Raw genomic sequence first — 13,391 nt, forward strand, 5'->3', positions numbered from 1 at the left:
ATGACGTTTAATTATTATTATCTATATTATGATTAAAACTTAAAAATGTAAATGAGAGTGTGAAACTTTTGTTTGATTAAAATGTCTCAATTTTTTAATTTGATCCCTATCTAATTATAGGAACGGAAAAGTAATTTAAATAATTACTTTTTTCCTCATTCAAATTCCTCTCGTTAAGTAGTTTTTTAAGGTATTGACTTCCATTAACATTTATTGAATCCTATTTTGACTAGAATACCCTTATTTTTAAATCCCCCCTAATTGTGAGGGTACAAGATGTAATTTGTGTTTTGGTAAAATAAAAAAAATAAATTACATTTTAGGAGTATTAACTTAATTATTTCATTGAATCCTATATTAATTAATCATATTAAATTAAAGAAAAAATAAGTATGATAAAGGATAAAAATACAAATTTAAAACCAACCCAAAAATATTATTCTTTTCCTATTTGGTGGCAAGTCAACATCAATCTTTTAGGGTCAAATATGTCAAATAATAATACAAATTAAAAAAATAAAAACACACAAAAGTATAAAAAATACAAAAAAAATTGTGAAAAAACATTACATCTCTAATATCATATATTCATCATATTAAACAAAATTAAGTGTGACGAATAAGAATTATTTTTATAGACATTGAAATATAAAAAAAAATTGTAAAAAAGTTTAGAAAACAGTCATCATCATCATCAAAATTTGTCACACGCAAAACACATGCATCTAATACGCCAAAAAACGTCCATCGTCAAACAAAACCTATGGTGCATCTATTGCAGCGAAAGAAGTGATTGGTTGAATGTAATAGTAAGTACAGTTCGCTAAATGTGAAAGTATTTTTTTTGAAATATAAACTAATGAAAAATAAGTGAATTTTAACCTGATTGGTTGAGATATGGATATAAGGTGCAACCTTTATTAATGAATGCACCATAATTGAACTCCCAATGTTAAATTGTCAAAATAAAAAAAAAAAGTAAAATTAAGTGAGAGTGTCAATGGTTCAAAACTCTCAATAGGAAAATATCACATATGTCTGTGGAACCTTACTTGCACCCACTGATGACCTTATCTCCTCGCCTTTCTTATAGGTGTGTAGGTACAACATGGGGATGGGTAAACGTGGCCAACAATGTGTTATGGTCAGAAGATCCAAACTAAGATATTATAGGTGTGTAATGAGGTTAGTGGATTGGGTTTAGTGATAAACCCATCTTAACCTAAAGCTATGGGTTTGGGGTTGGATTCGGGTAAAGACCAACCCGGCCGTGTCAACCCAACCCATTGACATATCAGCATTGAAATATTTGTAAAAATAATGTTAGACGAGTACAGGAATATCATTTGTGGAAGGAACAAGGCAGGTTGGGTTCAGCATTCTATTTGTTGTAGTGGGAGTGTTTTCGGGTTGGGTTTGGGTTGATGGATCCCGGTCCATTTTGGCATCCTTATGTGTGCGTTCATAAAAACTTTAAAAGAGTCACAACCGTCTCGCCTCCGGTCAGATTTGAAAATGAAAACTGGATGGACAACAACCACGAAAGGCCATCGGTTCCATGGTTCATCCGTGGTTCAGTTGGTTCATCTGTCCCATTGGCATGAAATCATAAATAGAGTGATAAAAATAAAATTTATAAATACAAGGAATTAGTCAAACTGGTTCCGATAATTTAACAGTTGCATTTTTCACCAAAAGTCAATCAAGTCTTGGGGTCCATTTAGTTTGCAATCAAAATCAGAATTAGAATGTAAATCTCCTGAAATCAGAATTGGAATGACCTATTCCCCTGTTTGATTCAAATGGGAATTAAAATTGGCATCAAAATGAGATTGTTTCCAATGATGACTAAGTTTAAATTAGTGATTAAATGCAAGTGCAGCAGATTCTCACACATGTAATGTTATTGTTTGTGAACATACATCCTAGGTCCTACCATACGACAATGAACGAGCACTTCATGCAAGAGAATATGGCCATTGGATATTAGATATAGAACATGGTTAGTATTGAGACGGTTGATCGATCTCCTTGATGGTGATTGATCTCTTTCGATGACGGGAAGAAATGGGGTATTTACAGATTAATTACAGTGTATACTCCCTCGCAGGAGCTAGACACTATCTAAGACTTAAATTCAAATGGGATTGAAATTGGCATCAAATTGACCCTGTTTGATGATTAAGTATTTGTTAAAAGAAGTACTTGTTTCTTAGAAGTACTTCTTAGAAATACTTGTTTAAACAATCCTTTAGGCTGTTTGCCCATTTTTTCAAATCACTTTTTATGTTTTTAAATACTTATTGGGGTGGGAATGTTTGGTAAGCTACTTTCCCCATAAGTGCTTATATTTATACAAATGACAATTTTAGCCCTCAGTTCTTAGGGTGGGAATGATTGTGTGTGTGTGTGTTATGTTATACATTTTAACTAAGAGTCCATGTGGGCTCACACGTGCACAAGTGAGAGTCCACATTGACCCCACTTCATGGTCAACACTATTTCTACCATCAATGGCCCGGTATCAAGCTCGGTACATCGGTCGCCGACGTCGCTGGTACATCGACTGTCGGCCAGTACACCTGCCATCGACATCGCTGGTACACCGACTGCTGGCCGGTACACCGGTTGCCGGCCAATACACCGACCGCCGACGTCGTGTTGGTAGAGAGATAGAGACAAGGAGAGCGAGGAAGAGAAAAATAAGAGAATGGGAGTGGGGGTATTTTAGGTATTACAAGAAAATATTAGGGACTGGTTCGTCCCATTTTTTTGGAGTACTTCTTTAAAAAATACTATAAAAAAGCTAACTTCAAGTTAATTTTTTAAATAAGTACTTCTTTAAAAATAAATACTTATTACCCTCTTTTTTTACCAAGCATCCATAAGTACTTAAAGACCACTTAATGTGTGGTCCCATGTCTTAAAAGAAGTACTTCTTTTAAGTGTTATCAAATAGGGCCTAAGGGTGACTTATCTCATTGGAGTTTGTAGGGTTTAATTTAATTGTTAGAGGAGAGGGGGGTGTGGACAAATAGCCGTTCTAATAGGAATGGGAATCATCCTTTCAGCTTTTGATTATCAATTGAAAAAAGAATGAAAACGTTCATTTCACACGGTCTTTTGAGTTTCCACAAGCTGGAAAGACAAAAGAATCAGTCTTTTTCTGTTTGGTAACCAAAATCTAGAAAGATGAAAAGACATGCATAATTGCATACAAAAATATCTAAAAAGACTGAAAACATCAAATTTTGGGAAGCTTCAAATGAAGTTTTCTAGTGTTTATGCCTAATAGATAGCCTTTAAAAGCATTTTTAAAAATTCAGTAAATCGAGTCGCTTACCAAACCGTCTTTATTTCTAAAGACAAGACCCCAAAAGTTCAATATATCTTCTGACTATCTAGTATGCTAAAAGATCTTTCTAAAAAGATTTGCCAAACAACATTTTATTTATTTATTTATTTAGTGTCCATTTGGGATGACTTTCGAACAGCAACTTGTTGCATGAATTGTGAAATCATGAAAGTTGTGAAGCCCCATTTGGATTTGGTAAACACGAGACTTACATGATCCCAAAATTCGACTTAAGTTACATTAGATAGAATTTTAGAAGTGGTTTGGGAGCTCCATCACCTTATAAACCCTCCCAAACAGACTCTTATTTTTGAGTTAAAGTTGTATAAATAGCTACTTATCAAGCCCGGATTTCCTACCAACAAAATACGTTCCAACCCCCTGCCAACATGTTCTGGCATTACACATCTCGTTCATATGCGAGACTGGATCTGCTCCTCACACCCGGCGCCTCACACACGCCCGGCGAGATATTGTGGATATACCTGTGAGGCGCCCATTTGTGAGGAGCAGATACCGTCGCTTCATATGCGGTGTTAGAGGAAGTTCGCAGCGATTTGGAACGTGTTTTATTGGTAGGAGATCCCAACTCTTGCTTAACAACTGTCCATCAAATGGGCCCAGCTAGCTAGAGTTCCACTTAAACGCACTTATCATTTACGTTGTCATGACTCGTGAAACACCTTATCATTTCCAAACCACTCGGACAGAATACGGTCGGCCGTTTCAGTTCGAAGTTCGAAAATGGAAATGTTACAGTAGGTGAGTCTCTATCTCCACGCCTATGATTTCCTATAACTCGTTTATGGAAAGTCGGGGAGCTGCTGAGCAGCCGACGCTCTGAGGCTCAGCTGCAAATAGAAGCAGTTTCTGTGTTAATAAATAGGATCAAAATGCTCCACCTTTTCCCTCTTAACATCAGAAAAACTCAAAAACCAGAATTCTAATGGCGGAGACGGGAGACCCCGCTATGTCTTCCAAAAGCTACGAATGAATGATAGTCTCTCTGCATGGTGGAATTCGCGTCGGATTCACGAAGTTGAGGAAGGATTCGAGAGGGGGGAGGGGTAAGGGTTTTACGAGTCCACGTCTGATTCTATTCTGACGTGCTGGAGGTCGATAATGGAAGGCTTGCGTGCGATTTCGTAGCTCAAAGTAGGGTCCTCCTGCAACTAGCATCATATTCCTCTGAAAAAAAAGATTTTCTACGGAGATTTTGATCGATCATTCCGTCCTTATTCCTTATCCTCTTTTTGGCTTTTAATTATTTGTTATATACACGGAGACATTTTTTTGATTTTGAGGCCTTGGCCTACAGATCTACGTCTACTTGCTGTGATTTGAAGATAAGCTTCTGGATTCCGGTATTGATTCCATTCCGTGATCAGTTTCTGCTATTTATTATGTAGATTCGGCGTTTGATTTGATCCATCCGCAGCTCGAAGCTGAAGCTAATCCATCTATCTTTCTGAAGTCGTCGGAGCTCTTCTCGATTTATAGGTATGAATTCAAACATTCCTGTCTAAATTTTGGTTTTCTTTTGAAGTTTGTAGTAGAATTTGTACTGGACTGAAACAAAACATAGGTTCTGTCTTTGCCCTGTTTCCATCTTCGATGCGCAGTGGATTAGTTTTTCGCTAATTTTAATTAAGGTTTAAAAATTTATAACGTATTGGTTTGAGATTTAGGCTGTGTATGGTTGCAATGCAAATAAATTTGAACCGATGCAAAATCATGACAGGGCAAATGATTTGGGTGTAAATTTTGACTTATTTTTGTTCTAAATTTTAGCTTATTTTGTTTGATTGCAGTATAAATGAAAAATCCAAAACAAAATTATTTTTCATACATTTGTACTGGTTTAAATAAATCTGCACTGCAACCAAATAAGCCTTTAAGACCAACCCTTGACTAATTTTTTAAAAGAAACGGTATGCGTATCGTCAAAACATTCAATACACACCATCCTAACATTATCAAGGTGTGTCAAAATTTTGAACCTTAGACCCTATCCAATTGGGAAGGGTTGGTCTGATTTTCTTCATCTTCTTATAGATATTTTTATTTTCAGAATTAAAATTTTAATACATAAAGATAAATTTATGGTGCTTTAGTAATGCTATGCGCCTATGCCTATATCATTAGGCATTGCACAAAACCTTGACCCTGACCCAACCCTAATTGCTGTCAATATGAGTTCGGTTGGGTCTAGGTCAGAGTAGAGACCATATGGGGCAAGCAATTTAGTAATAAACCTACTTATTTGTTAAGTTGACACGTTTCAATATCATAAATATGACAAAATTACAAGTATGTGTATATCATGAGAAAAAAATAGCTATTAGATTGGTGATATATTTGTAGAAAAACATGGTCTCAGAAAATGGTCTCATGTTTGGTTCTGTTTTTTTAGAAAAACATTGTCTCAGACCATGTCTTGAAAATCGGGAAAGTGTGGTCTAAGGAAATGTTAAATTCAACATTTTCTGAGGTTCCGGTTTGTTGCTGCCAAGGGTATAATGACTGACACCAATGTGGCATCATCTGAACCATTGGATAATGTAAACTAATGTTGAAAATGGTTATACAGCACTGGCACCAAGCAAAACCAATTCTGTTTCCCAGAAACATCCTATGTGGCAGTACGGATGTCAAACAAAAAAGGAGCCATTTTCTGAGAAAATAGTGCAATAGATCCTCATCCATACATACAGTACCGTTTTCTCAGAAAATAGTTCTGGAGCAACGACATCACATCGATACCTAACACCTACTATGTGGAACTAAAAAACTTGTGACTAGCCAAATATTTAAAAAGTGCTTTTGTAAAAAGCCCATTTCAAGAGTTACTATTTTAGAATCCCGTTTAAGCCAAAAATTACTACCAAACATGGCTTAAGATGTCATTTTTTCGGTTTAGGTTTAGACTAACCCGGACCAAGTTACATTCCTGAAAGGAAGTCTAATAATTTGTCCATTTTTACCGTGTGAATCAGCAATTTCCCCTGTAAATTGTAAAAAACGGAAAAAAAAAACATAGTTTTGGCCGTAAAAGGGCCTGGATTTTACCATGATCTATGTTGTGATTGTAACTTATTGGTTTGGATTGGAAAGTTTCACCGAAGTAGATGAGTTCCTTCACAGATTTCAGCATAATGTATTCAACACCCAACTGTGCCAGCCTGAACTTTGATCTGTGTGTCAAATACCATATAACCTTCAAAGCTAGACCTCTGCTTTGTACAAAATCAAACGTTCTTATTTAGCATGATAACCCGGGTTGGTTTGTCAAAACCCATCATAACATGGGTCAAGCCCAATTATTTCACTAATGCTTTGGTAAGTTCACCTTGGCGCATGATGATTGATCACCGAAATCCGATCTGCACAGATATATTATAATATAATGTTATATTTGAATACACCTGAAAAATAATTAGGCTTGGTGCTTAGAGTGGGGTGTAATCAAGTCGACTTAAGCCAAGTATCAGGCCGTTCAAACTTGATTGAGTTTCATGTATTTAGCTCGAGCTCGACTCAAATCGATTATAAATAAATTAGTATTAAAAGTTATAAATGAATTTAATATTAAATATATTAAAATTACGAAAATTAATTTTTATTTATATTATAAATACAAATATATTAAAAAACAGTATTTTACTATGAGCTTGATTAGATTTAGGGAAAATTCCTAAATAGTACCTTAAACTTAGGGGATTGTGTTAAGTCGGTTCCCAAACTTCAAAACATATCTCTGAAGTATCTTGAATTTTCAAATTGTGTTTAATAGATTCTTACCGTTAATTGACCGTTAGTCAATATCATCATGTGATATTAGGCACATATTAAATATTTTCAAATTAGTAAAATTACCCTTTATGATATTTTTTCACCATTTTATCCATTTCAAAATGGCAAATTGATCGTCCGGTTATAGTTGATTGTTGAACAGGGGAGTTGATCAGTGTCTGATTTCATAACCCTTCTTCCCCTTTCATTCTTCTAACATTCAGATAAAATGATGAAAAAAAATATTATAAAAAATAATTTTACCATTTTAAAATTATTTAATACGCACCTAATGTTACATGATGATTTTAATTAATGGTGAGAACCTATTATACACAATTTAAAAGTTAAAATACCGGAGAGACACATTTTGAACTTTGGGGATTGCCTTGACGCAGTCCCCAAAGTTCATGATACTGTTTATTTTTCCTTAAATTTACGAGCCATTCAAATCGATTATTGGAACTTGGAAGGCTCCACTCGACTCGACCATGTATTCGACTTGACTAGAGTTACGGTCAACTCGAACTTGATTGTTGTGAGCCAAATTCGAGTATTTACTATTTAACGAGCCGAACCCAAATAACTTGCGAGTAGGCTCGCGGCTCTCTTACACCTCTAGCTTAGAGCCGGAGCCGGAAGCCGCAGGCCTGAAAACTTGCCTTGTCGAAGCCCAATAAAGATCGGGCTGGGCCGTCGGGTGAGACTCAGTAGTGCAGTCACTGCAGTGACACGACCTAAAAAAAGCCCAAAAAAAAAAAAAAATCAAAAGATAAGGACCAAAACACGTCAGCGCTTGTCAGCTGGTGTCTAAAACGCGGTTTCGATTTTCTCCTTCGCAAAAAGTTGCTTGAGATCCGTTTGTCCCTTCCGCCTAAAGAGCCGCCCCAAGCATCCAATTCCCTTTTCTTTCTCATCCGCTGATTGGGGCTTCTTGTATAGTTATGCACACTAACGTGGACTTTGACCACCTTCCCCGGATGAAACTAAGGTTTGAGATAGATTAGATAGGTCATTGCTGACTCTGCTTGTAATTGTATATTTGTATATGAGTTGGCATCAATGGAGCGCGTGCTTGATCTTCCTCATCTGTCTCTTTTTTTCAGGTTCCTTGGAAGTTGGAACTGACTACATGCAGCAGGGGCACCACAGCTGGTCCTAGAGAACTACTGGTAAGATACCCGTTTCTGGAAACAAACACATCTGTTATGATTCAACACCTTGACAAGGTAGTTAGAACTTAGAAATGATCCATCTTCCACAGTTTTAGATACCCATTTGGGTAATGTAATGGGGATTTTGATATGCTCTATCTTTTCCGGTTTTAGTTTGGGTTAGTAGCAGGAAGGCTCATGAATTCCCCCTATCTTTCCAGTATTTTCAGGTTTCAGATCAATATTGGCTTACATTCTGCAACAGACCAACAACTCTAGCAGTCTAGCCCACTAGAGCTTCTGGTAAGATACCCTTTTGGGTTTGAAAGGGAAATAATAAGAAAGATCTGTAAATGAGTACTTAGATTTGGTTCTTCTTCTATGATGTTAAATATAAGAAATCTGCTTGCTTGTGTTTAGTTCTTCAGCCAGCTCTTGGATCAACCATGAATGCGTTGGCGGCCACCAATAGAAATTTTAAGCTGGCAGCCAGGCTTCTGGGATTGGACTCGAAACTCGAGAAGAGTTTACTAATTCCCTTCAGAGAGATCAAGGTGACAATTTGCTTTTCACCTTTGCTTTTCTTTCTTATGGTATTAGTTACTTGTTTTCGTCTGACAAATATTATTAATTCTCTTACAAATTTTGTAAATCAGCCCCAACTTTCATGATCTTAGGATTTATTACCCCAAATATCAGTCTTTAAATTTCAGTTTTCAAATGCAGATAGTCAGTGGCTCAGTGCACAACTTACCAGTTTATCAAAAGGAAAAAAAAATCCTTAATAACATCTTAGAGTATCGGATTTTGGACTTACTACCCCAGTCATTGCCAAACCATCATGACTCAGTACAGTTCTTAGTCTATAACTGACCCTATAAAAACTACTGCATCTGCATCTATGAGCAAAAGCATTGTCAAAAATCAGAATATTAATTTTAAGTGTCATGTGGGAAAATACATGATGTTATTTTCTTTTTGGAAGAATAAAGTGCATTCCAACAAATATGGTTGGTGGTCTCTAGTCCTCCGTTCTGCATTCTTTTGTTGTTGTTTACTTGTATGGTTTGCTCTTTCTGAGTTTTCTCAATTCATCACTGCATTTGAACTCAATTTCAGGTTGAATGCACCATCCCCAAAGATGATGGCACATTGGCTTCTTTTGTTGGGTTCAGGGTTCAGCATGATAATGCAAGAGGCCCCATGAAAGGAGGAATTAGATACCACCCAGAGGTTGGTTATGTACAAATCTTAAATCTGAAAGGGAAATACTAATTTGTTATTAACTATGATTGTTTAACAAGTTCAAGTCCTCTGCTTTCCTCTGCATAAAGCCTTTCATATTTAACCTTTAGCCAATAATAATGAAGTGGTCTTCGTATCTCCTGTTTCTTGGATTTACGGTATCTTATACTCTTTCTATTGTTCCCTAGAAGTATGGAAGAAATGATGTTATGTTATAAAGATGACAACTTATCAGGCTTCAGTTGAGAATAATTCTATTGACAATTCAGGTTGATCCAGATGAGGTGAATGCTCTAGCACAGCTAATGACATGGAAGACAGCAGTAGCAAATATTCCATATGGTGGTGCTAAAGGGGGAATAGGATGTGATCCAGGGAAACTAAGCATATCTGAGCTAGAGAGACTCACTAGAGTTTTCACTCAAAAAATCCATGATCTAATTGGAGTCCATACGGATGTTCCAGCACCTGATATGGGAACAAATGCACAGGTTTGTTGTTCTATGTAAGATTTTTTATTAATTCATGAAATACCTCAGTTTTAACAACTAGATCTGCTATGATAATTCTGGTAGTTGCATTTTTTATAACCTCTATTTTGTGAGAGAATCAGAGAAATTAACTGATTCTATTAGTTTCGTTTTTTCTTGGTAAACAACAATTCTAGTAGTTTACCATGTGGCAGTACAAAGTACAATTACATGATTCCCAATCATACACATTAAAAGTTTAATTGGAATTTATTCTAATTTTATCAATTGATTTCTGTTTGTTCCAATTGTTAACAGACAATGGCATGGATACTAGATGAATATTCAAAGTTTCATGGCTATTCACCTGCAATTGTGACTGGAAAACCTGTTGTAAGTATTACTGAACCCTGTGACCTGCATTTTTTGTATCACCAACATAAATAACATGCTTTTAATGCAAAGTTGGTCCTTATACCTTGTGGAGGTTTTTGCTAATACCTTATTTACTTGTGCATCTATTAAGTCTTTTGAAGCTTTAATGCTGATATGTTTTAGTTACTTGCTTTTTTTATTTATTTCTCTGTTCCAAAAATTATGTTATTAACTTAAAAGTAAGTTATAAGTTTAAATATCTTCTTCCTTGTTTCTGATTTTTTTTCTGGTGCAATGTTCCCATTGACATTACCAGTTAGTAGAAATTTCTTTCTTTCTATGGTTTGACTATGGTAATTTCTCTCTTAGGATCTAGGTGGATCTCTGGGTAGGGAAGCAGCTACAGGAAGAGGAGTACTTTATGCAACAGAATCCCTGCTTCAAGAATATGGAAAGAGCATCTCAGATCAGCGATTTGTTATACAGGTCCATCTTTCTTGTCCAAGTAACAAGTTGAACATCCTTTTAGGTACAAAGCCTTTCATGGATCAGGATGTCCTTACCTCTGTGAGTCCGGATCACCTTCCAACAAAACATGTTCCAACCCTCTACCAACATCATCTCACACCGCACATCTCATACAAGGCGGGTCCCACTTTTATGGTGGGCCCCAGTCTCATGGTGAGAACGTGTTTGTTGGCAGAAGATCCCTACTCTACCTCTGTGGCCTCCCAATTTACCTCAAGTATAAATGCCATGGATGGGAAAATTGGAAATGTAAACATAAATAGTTCTTGAAATCTGAGTAGTTATCTTTGTTCAACCACAAGTAGGTTAAACAAGGAAGCTACCCAGGAGAAAAGTAAAAAAACTGGAGAAAATGGAGCCCTTAGGTTGGTTTGGCAGAAGAAAACAAACATAGAAGCTTAAGTATTGTATCCATATTTATTTCACATCATTCAGCAGGGGCTTTTCTTCCTTGCCATTAATAAAATTCTCTTTGATCATGGTTATTAATAAAAAAAATAGCATCCATTATATCCATTTTTCATTCCATCTCATTAAGGAGTCCCATAACATTTTTTTTTTCTTTTAATTTTTCAGGGGTTTGGTAATGTAGGCTCCTGGGCTGCTAAACTAATCAGTGAAAATGGTGGGAAGATTGTGGCAGTAAGTGATATTACAGGTGCAATAAAGAATAGCAAAGGGCTTGATGTACCAAAACTACTCAAACATTCTAAAGAACAGCGTGGAATCAAAGGTTTCGATGGTGGAGATCCCATTGATCCAAAATCAATATTGGTCGAGGACTGTGACGTACTCATCCCAGCAGCCCTTGGTGGTGTTATCAACAGGTTCTTCTCCTGATAACTCAGAACACTAGTGTTGTTTGAAATTGGGTGTTTCTTAAGAATCCCTACTGGATATATGAAATATTTGTAGAGTCTCAACTTTGCATGGCTTCCCTTTGCATTGCCATAGATTGCTAAGTTCAGTCAAAAATATCTTGTTTTTCTCTGATTGAAGGGAAAACGCAAATGAAATCAAAGCCAAGTTCATTATAGAGGCAGCTAACCATCCAACTGACCCAGAGGCTGATGAGGTGAACATTGAATGGAGCTGAGAATTATAAGCAATCAAATAGTTATTAGAAAGAAGTTTGGCTTTTCTATCATGACCTAAATTTGATTACGCTATGCAGATTTTAGAAAAGAAAGGTGTTGTAATTCTTCCAGACATATTTGCGAACTCAGGTGGAGTTACTGTGAGTTATTTCGAGTGGGTTCAGGTACCAAAAAGTTATCACCAATTGTGACTGCCTTTTAACTTTTACTGCTTTCTGATTTTGCAAAATATGAATCTACAGTTGTTCCAACTTCACTCATGCTTTCCATGAACTGATGTTTATGGTGTTCTGATTGTGGAATGGTTTACTACATTGTAGAATATCCAAGGATTTATGTGGGAAGAGGAAAAAGTGAATAATGAGCTTAAGACATACATGACCAAGGGCTTCAAGGATGTGAAGGAGATGTGCAAAACCCACAACTGTGATCTCCGCATGGGTGCCTTCACTCTTGGTGTTAACAGGGTTGCACGAGCAACCGTTCTCAGAGGTTGGGAAGCCTAAGCTGTAATGAGGATGAACATGATGAGAATGACAAAGACCTTAATTTCCTTCCCCTTTTTTCACTTTACCAGAAAAATAAGGTTCCTTTGCCTGCCAAGAACTTGGCATGAGCTTCTCTAATTTTATATATTGCTCTACAGCTGCTTTTGTTTTTCATTGTTTTTGTCTAACATTTATGGTTTGATTGTCAACTGAGAATCAATACAAGTGATGCCATCTCTTCTTTGTGGAACCCGTTTTCTCATTCTTAGAAGTGTTGTTTCTTTGTTCAACAAGCTAATGCTTTTAGACATCAAGCGATCAGACTCTTCTGTCCACATTATCAAGATATCCATCCTTACTATTGATGCATCCATCAATCCTAGTCACGTGGTTGTGTTGGACAGTGTATGCGCTCAGGTCCAATGGTGTTTATAATTGACTGTTATATACATCTTGATTCTTGAATGCTGCCCTTCCAATATTTTCAACATGCTGTTGCCCTAGATGGTTGGACCGTTTGAACTGTTTGTTACCTGGCCCCTTTTGTGGTCCGGTTTTTCTAAAACCTGGAAATTGTCCAAAAACTGTTTTTCTAGAGACCCAGGTGGTTGAATCATTGACCCATTTGACTTGATCACCTGGGTCACGAGTTGCATACATGTATATCAAAGCTTATAGAAGCCATACTTTGTGCTTGGTTGTTTGATTTGGGTGATTTATTTATTTTTGGATAATTTTTCGAGATCTATCTGTTCCAAGGTTCTAGAGGTGCCTTACCCTACTATTTTGCCAAACCCCCCTCTTTTTGGCCTCAAACCCCCATTTATAGTTTTTTTTATTGATACAAAATTAAGAAATAAAATAAAACATAAATTAGAACTAAATTG

At 36.4% G+C, this 13,391-nt stretch overlaps 1 protein-coding gene across 4 annotated transcripts; it reads left to right on the forward strand.

Moving 5' to 3' along the window:
- The first annotated feature begins 4,110 nt into the window (after positions 1–4,110).
- LOC104611147 (glutamate dehydrogenase 1) lies at positions 4,111–12,754 on the forward strand. Of its 4 annotated transcripts, XM_010278079.3 has the most exons (14): positions 4,172–4,510; positions 4,674–4,719; positions 4,794–4,855; positions 8,254–8,319; positions 8,523–8,604; positions 8,722–8,855; positions 9,421–9,534; positions 9,816–10,037; positions 10,335–10,409; positions 10,761–10,877; positions 11,496–11,746; positions 11,919–11,994; positions 12,094–12,180; positions 12,337–12,754. In XM_010278079.3, the coding sequence occupies exons 6-14, from the start codon at positions 8,748–8,750 to the stop codon at positions 12,520–12,522; spliced, it is 1,236 nt and encodes a 411-aa protein (XP_010276381.1). In that variant the 5' UTR covers positions 4,172–4,510; positions 4,674–4,719; positions 4,794–4,855; positions 8,254–8,319; positions 8,523–8,604; positions 8,722–8,747; the 3' UTR covers positions 12,523–12,754. The 4 variants fall into 4 exon arrangements, with proteins under 4 accessions (XP_010276380.1, XP_088753687.1, XP_010276381.1 ...); XM_010278078.3 differs by lacking the exon at positions 4,674–4,719 and having other exon boundaries at positions 4,111–4,510; positions 4,765–4,855; XM_088897561.1 differs by lacking the exon at positions 4,674–4,719 and having other exon boundaries at positions 4,158–4,510; positions 4,765–4,855; positions 8,730–8,855.
- Positions 12,755–13,391: the final 637 nt, after the last annotated feature.

Source organism: Nelumbo nucifera, chromosome 2, assembly GCF_055504915.1.
Source record: "Nelumbo nucifera cultivar China Antique chromosome 2, China Antique-T2T, whole genome shotgun sequence".
In the NCBI taxonomy this organism is placed as follows: Eukaryota; Viridiplantae; Streptophyta; class Magnoliopsida; order Proteales; family Nelumbonaceae; genus Nelumbo; species Nelumbo nucifera.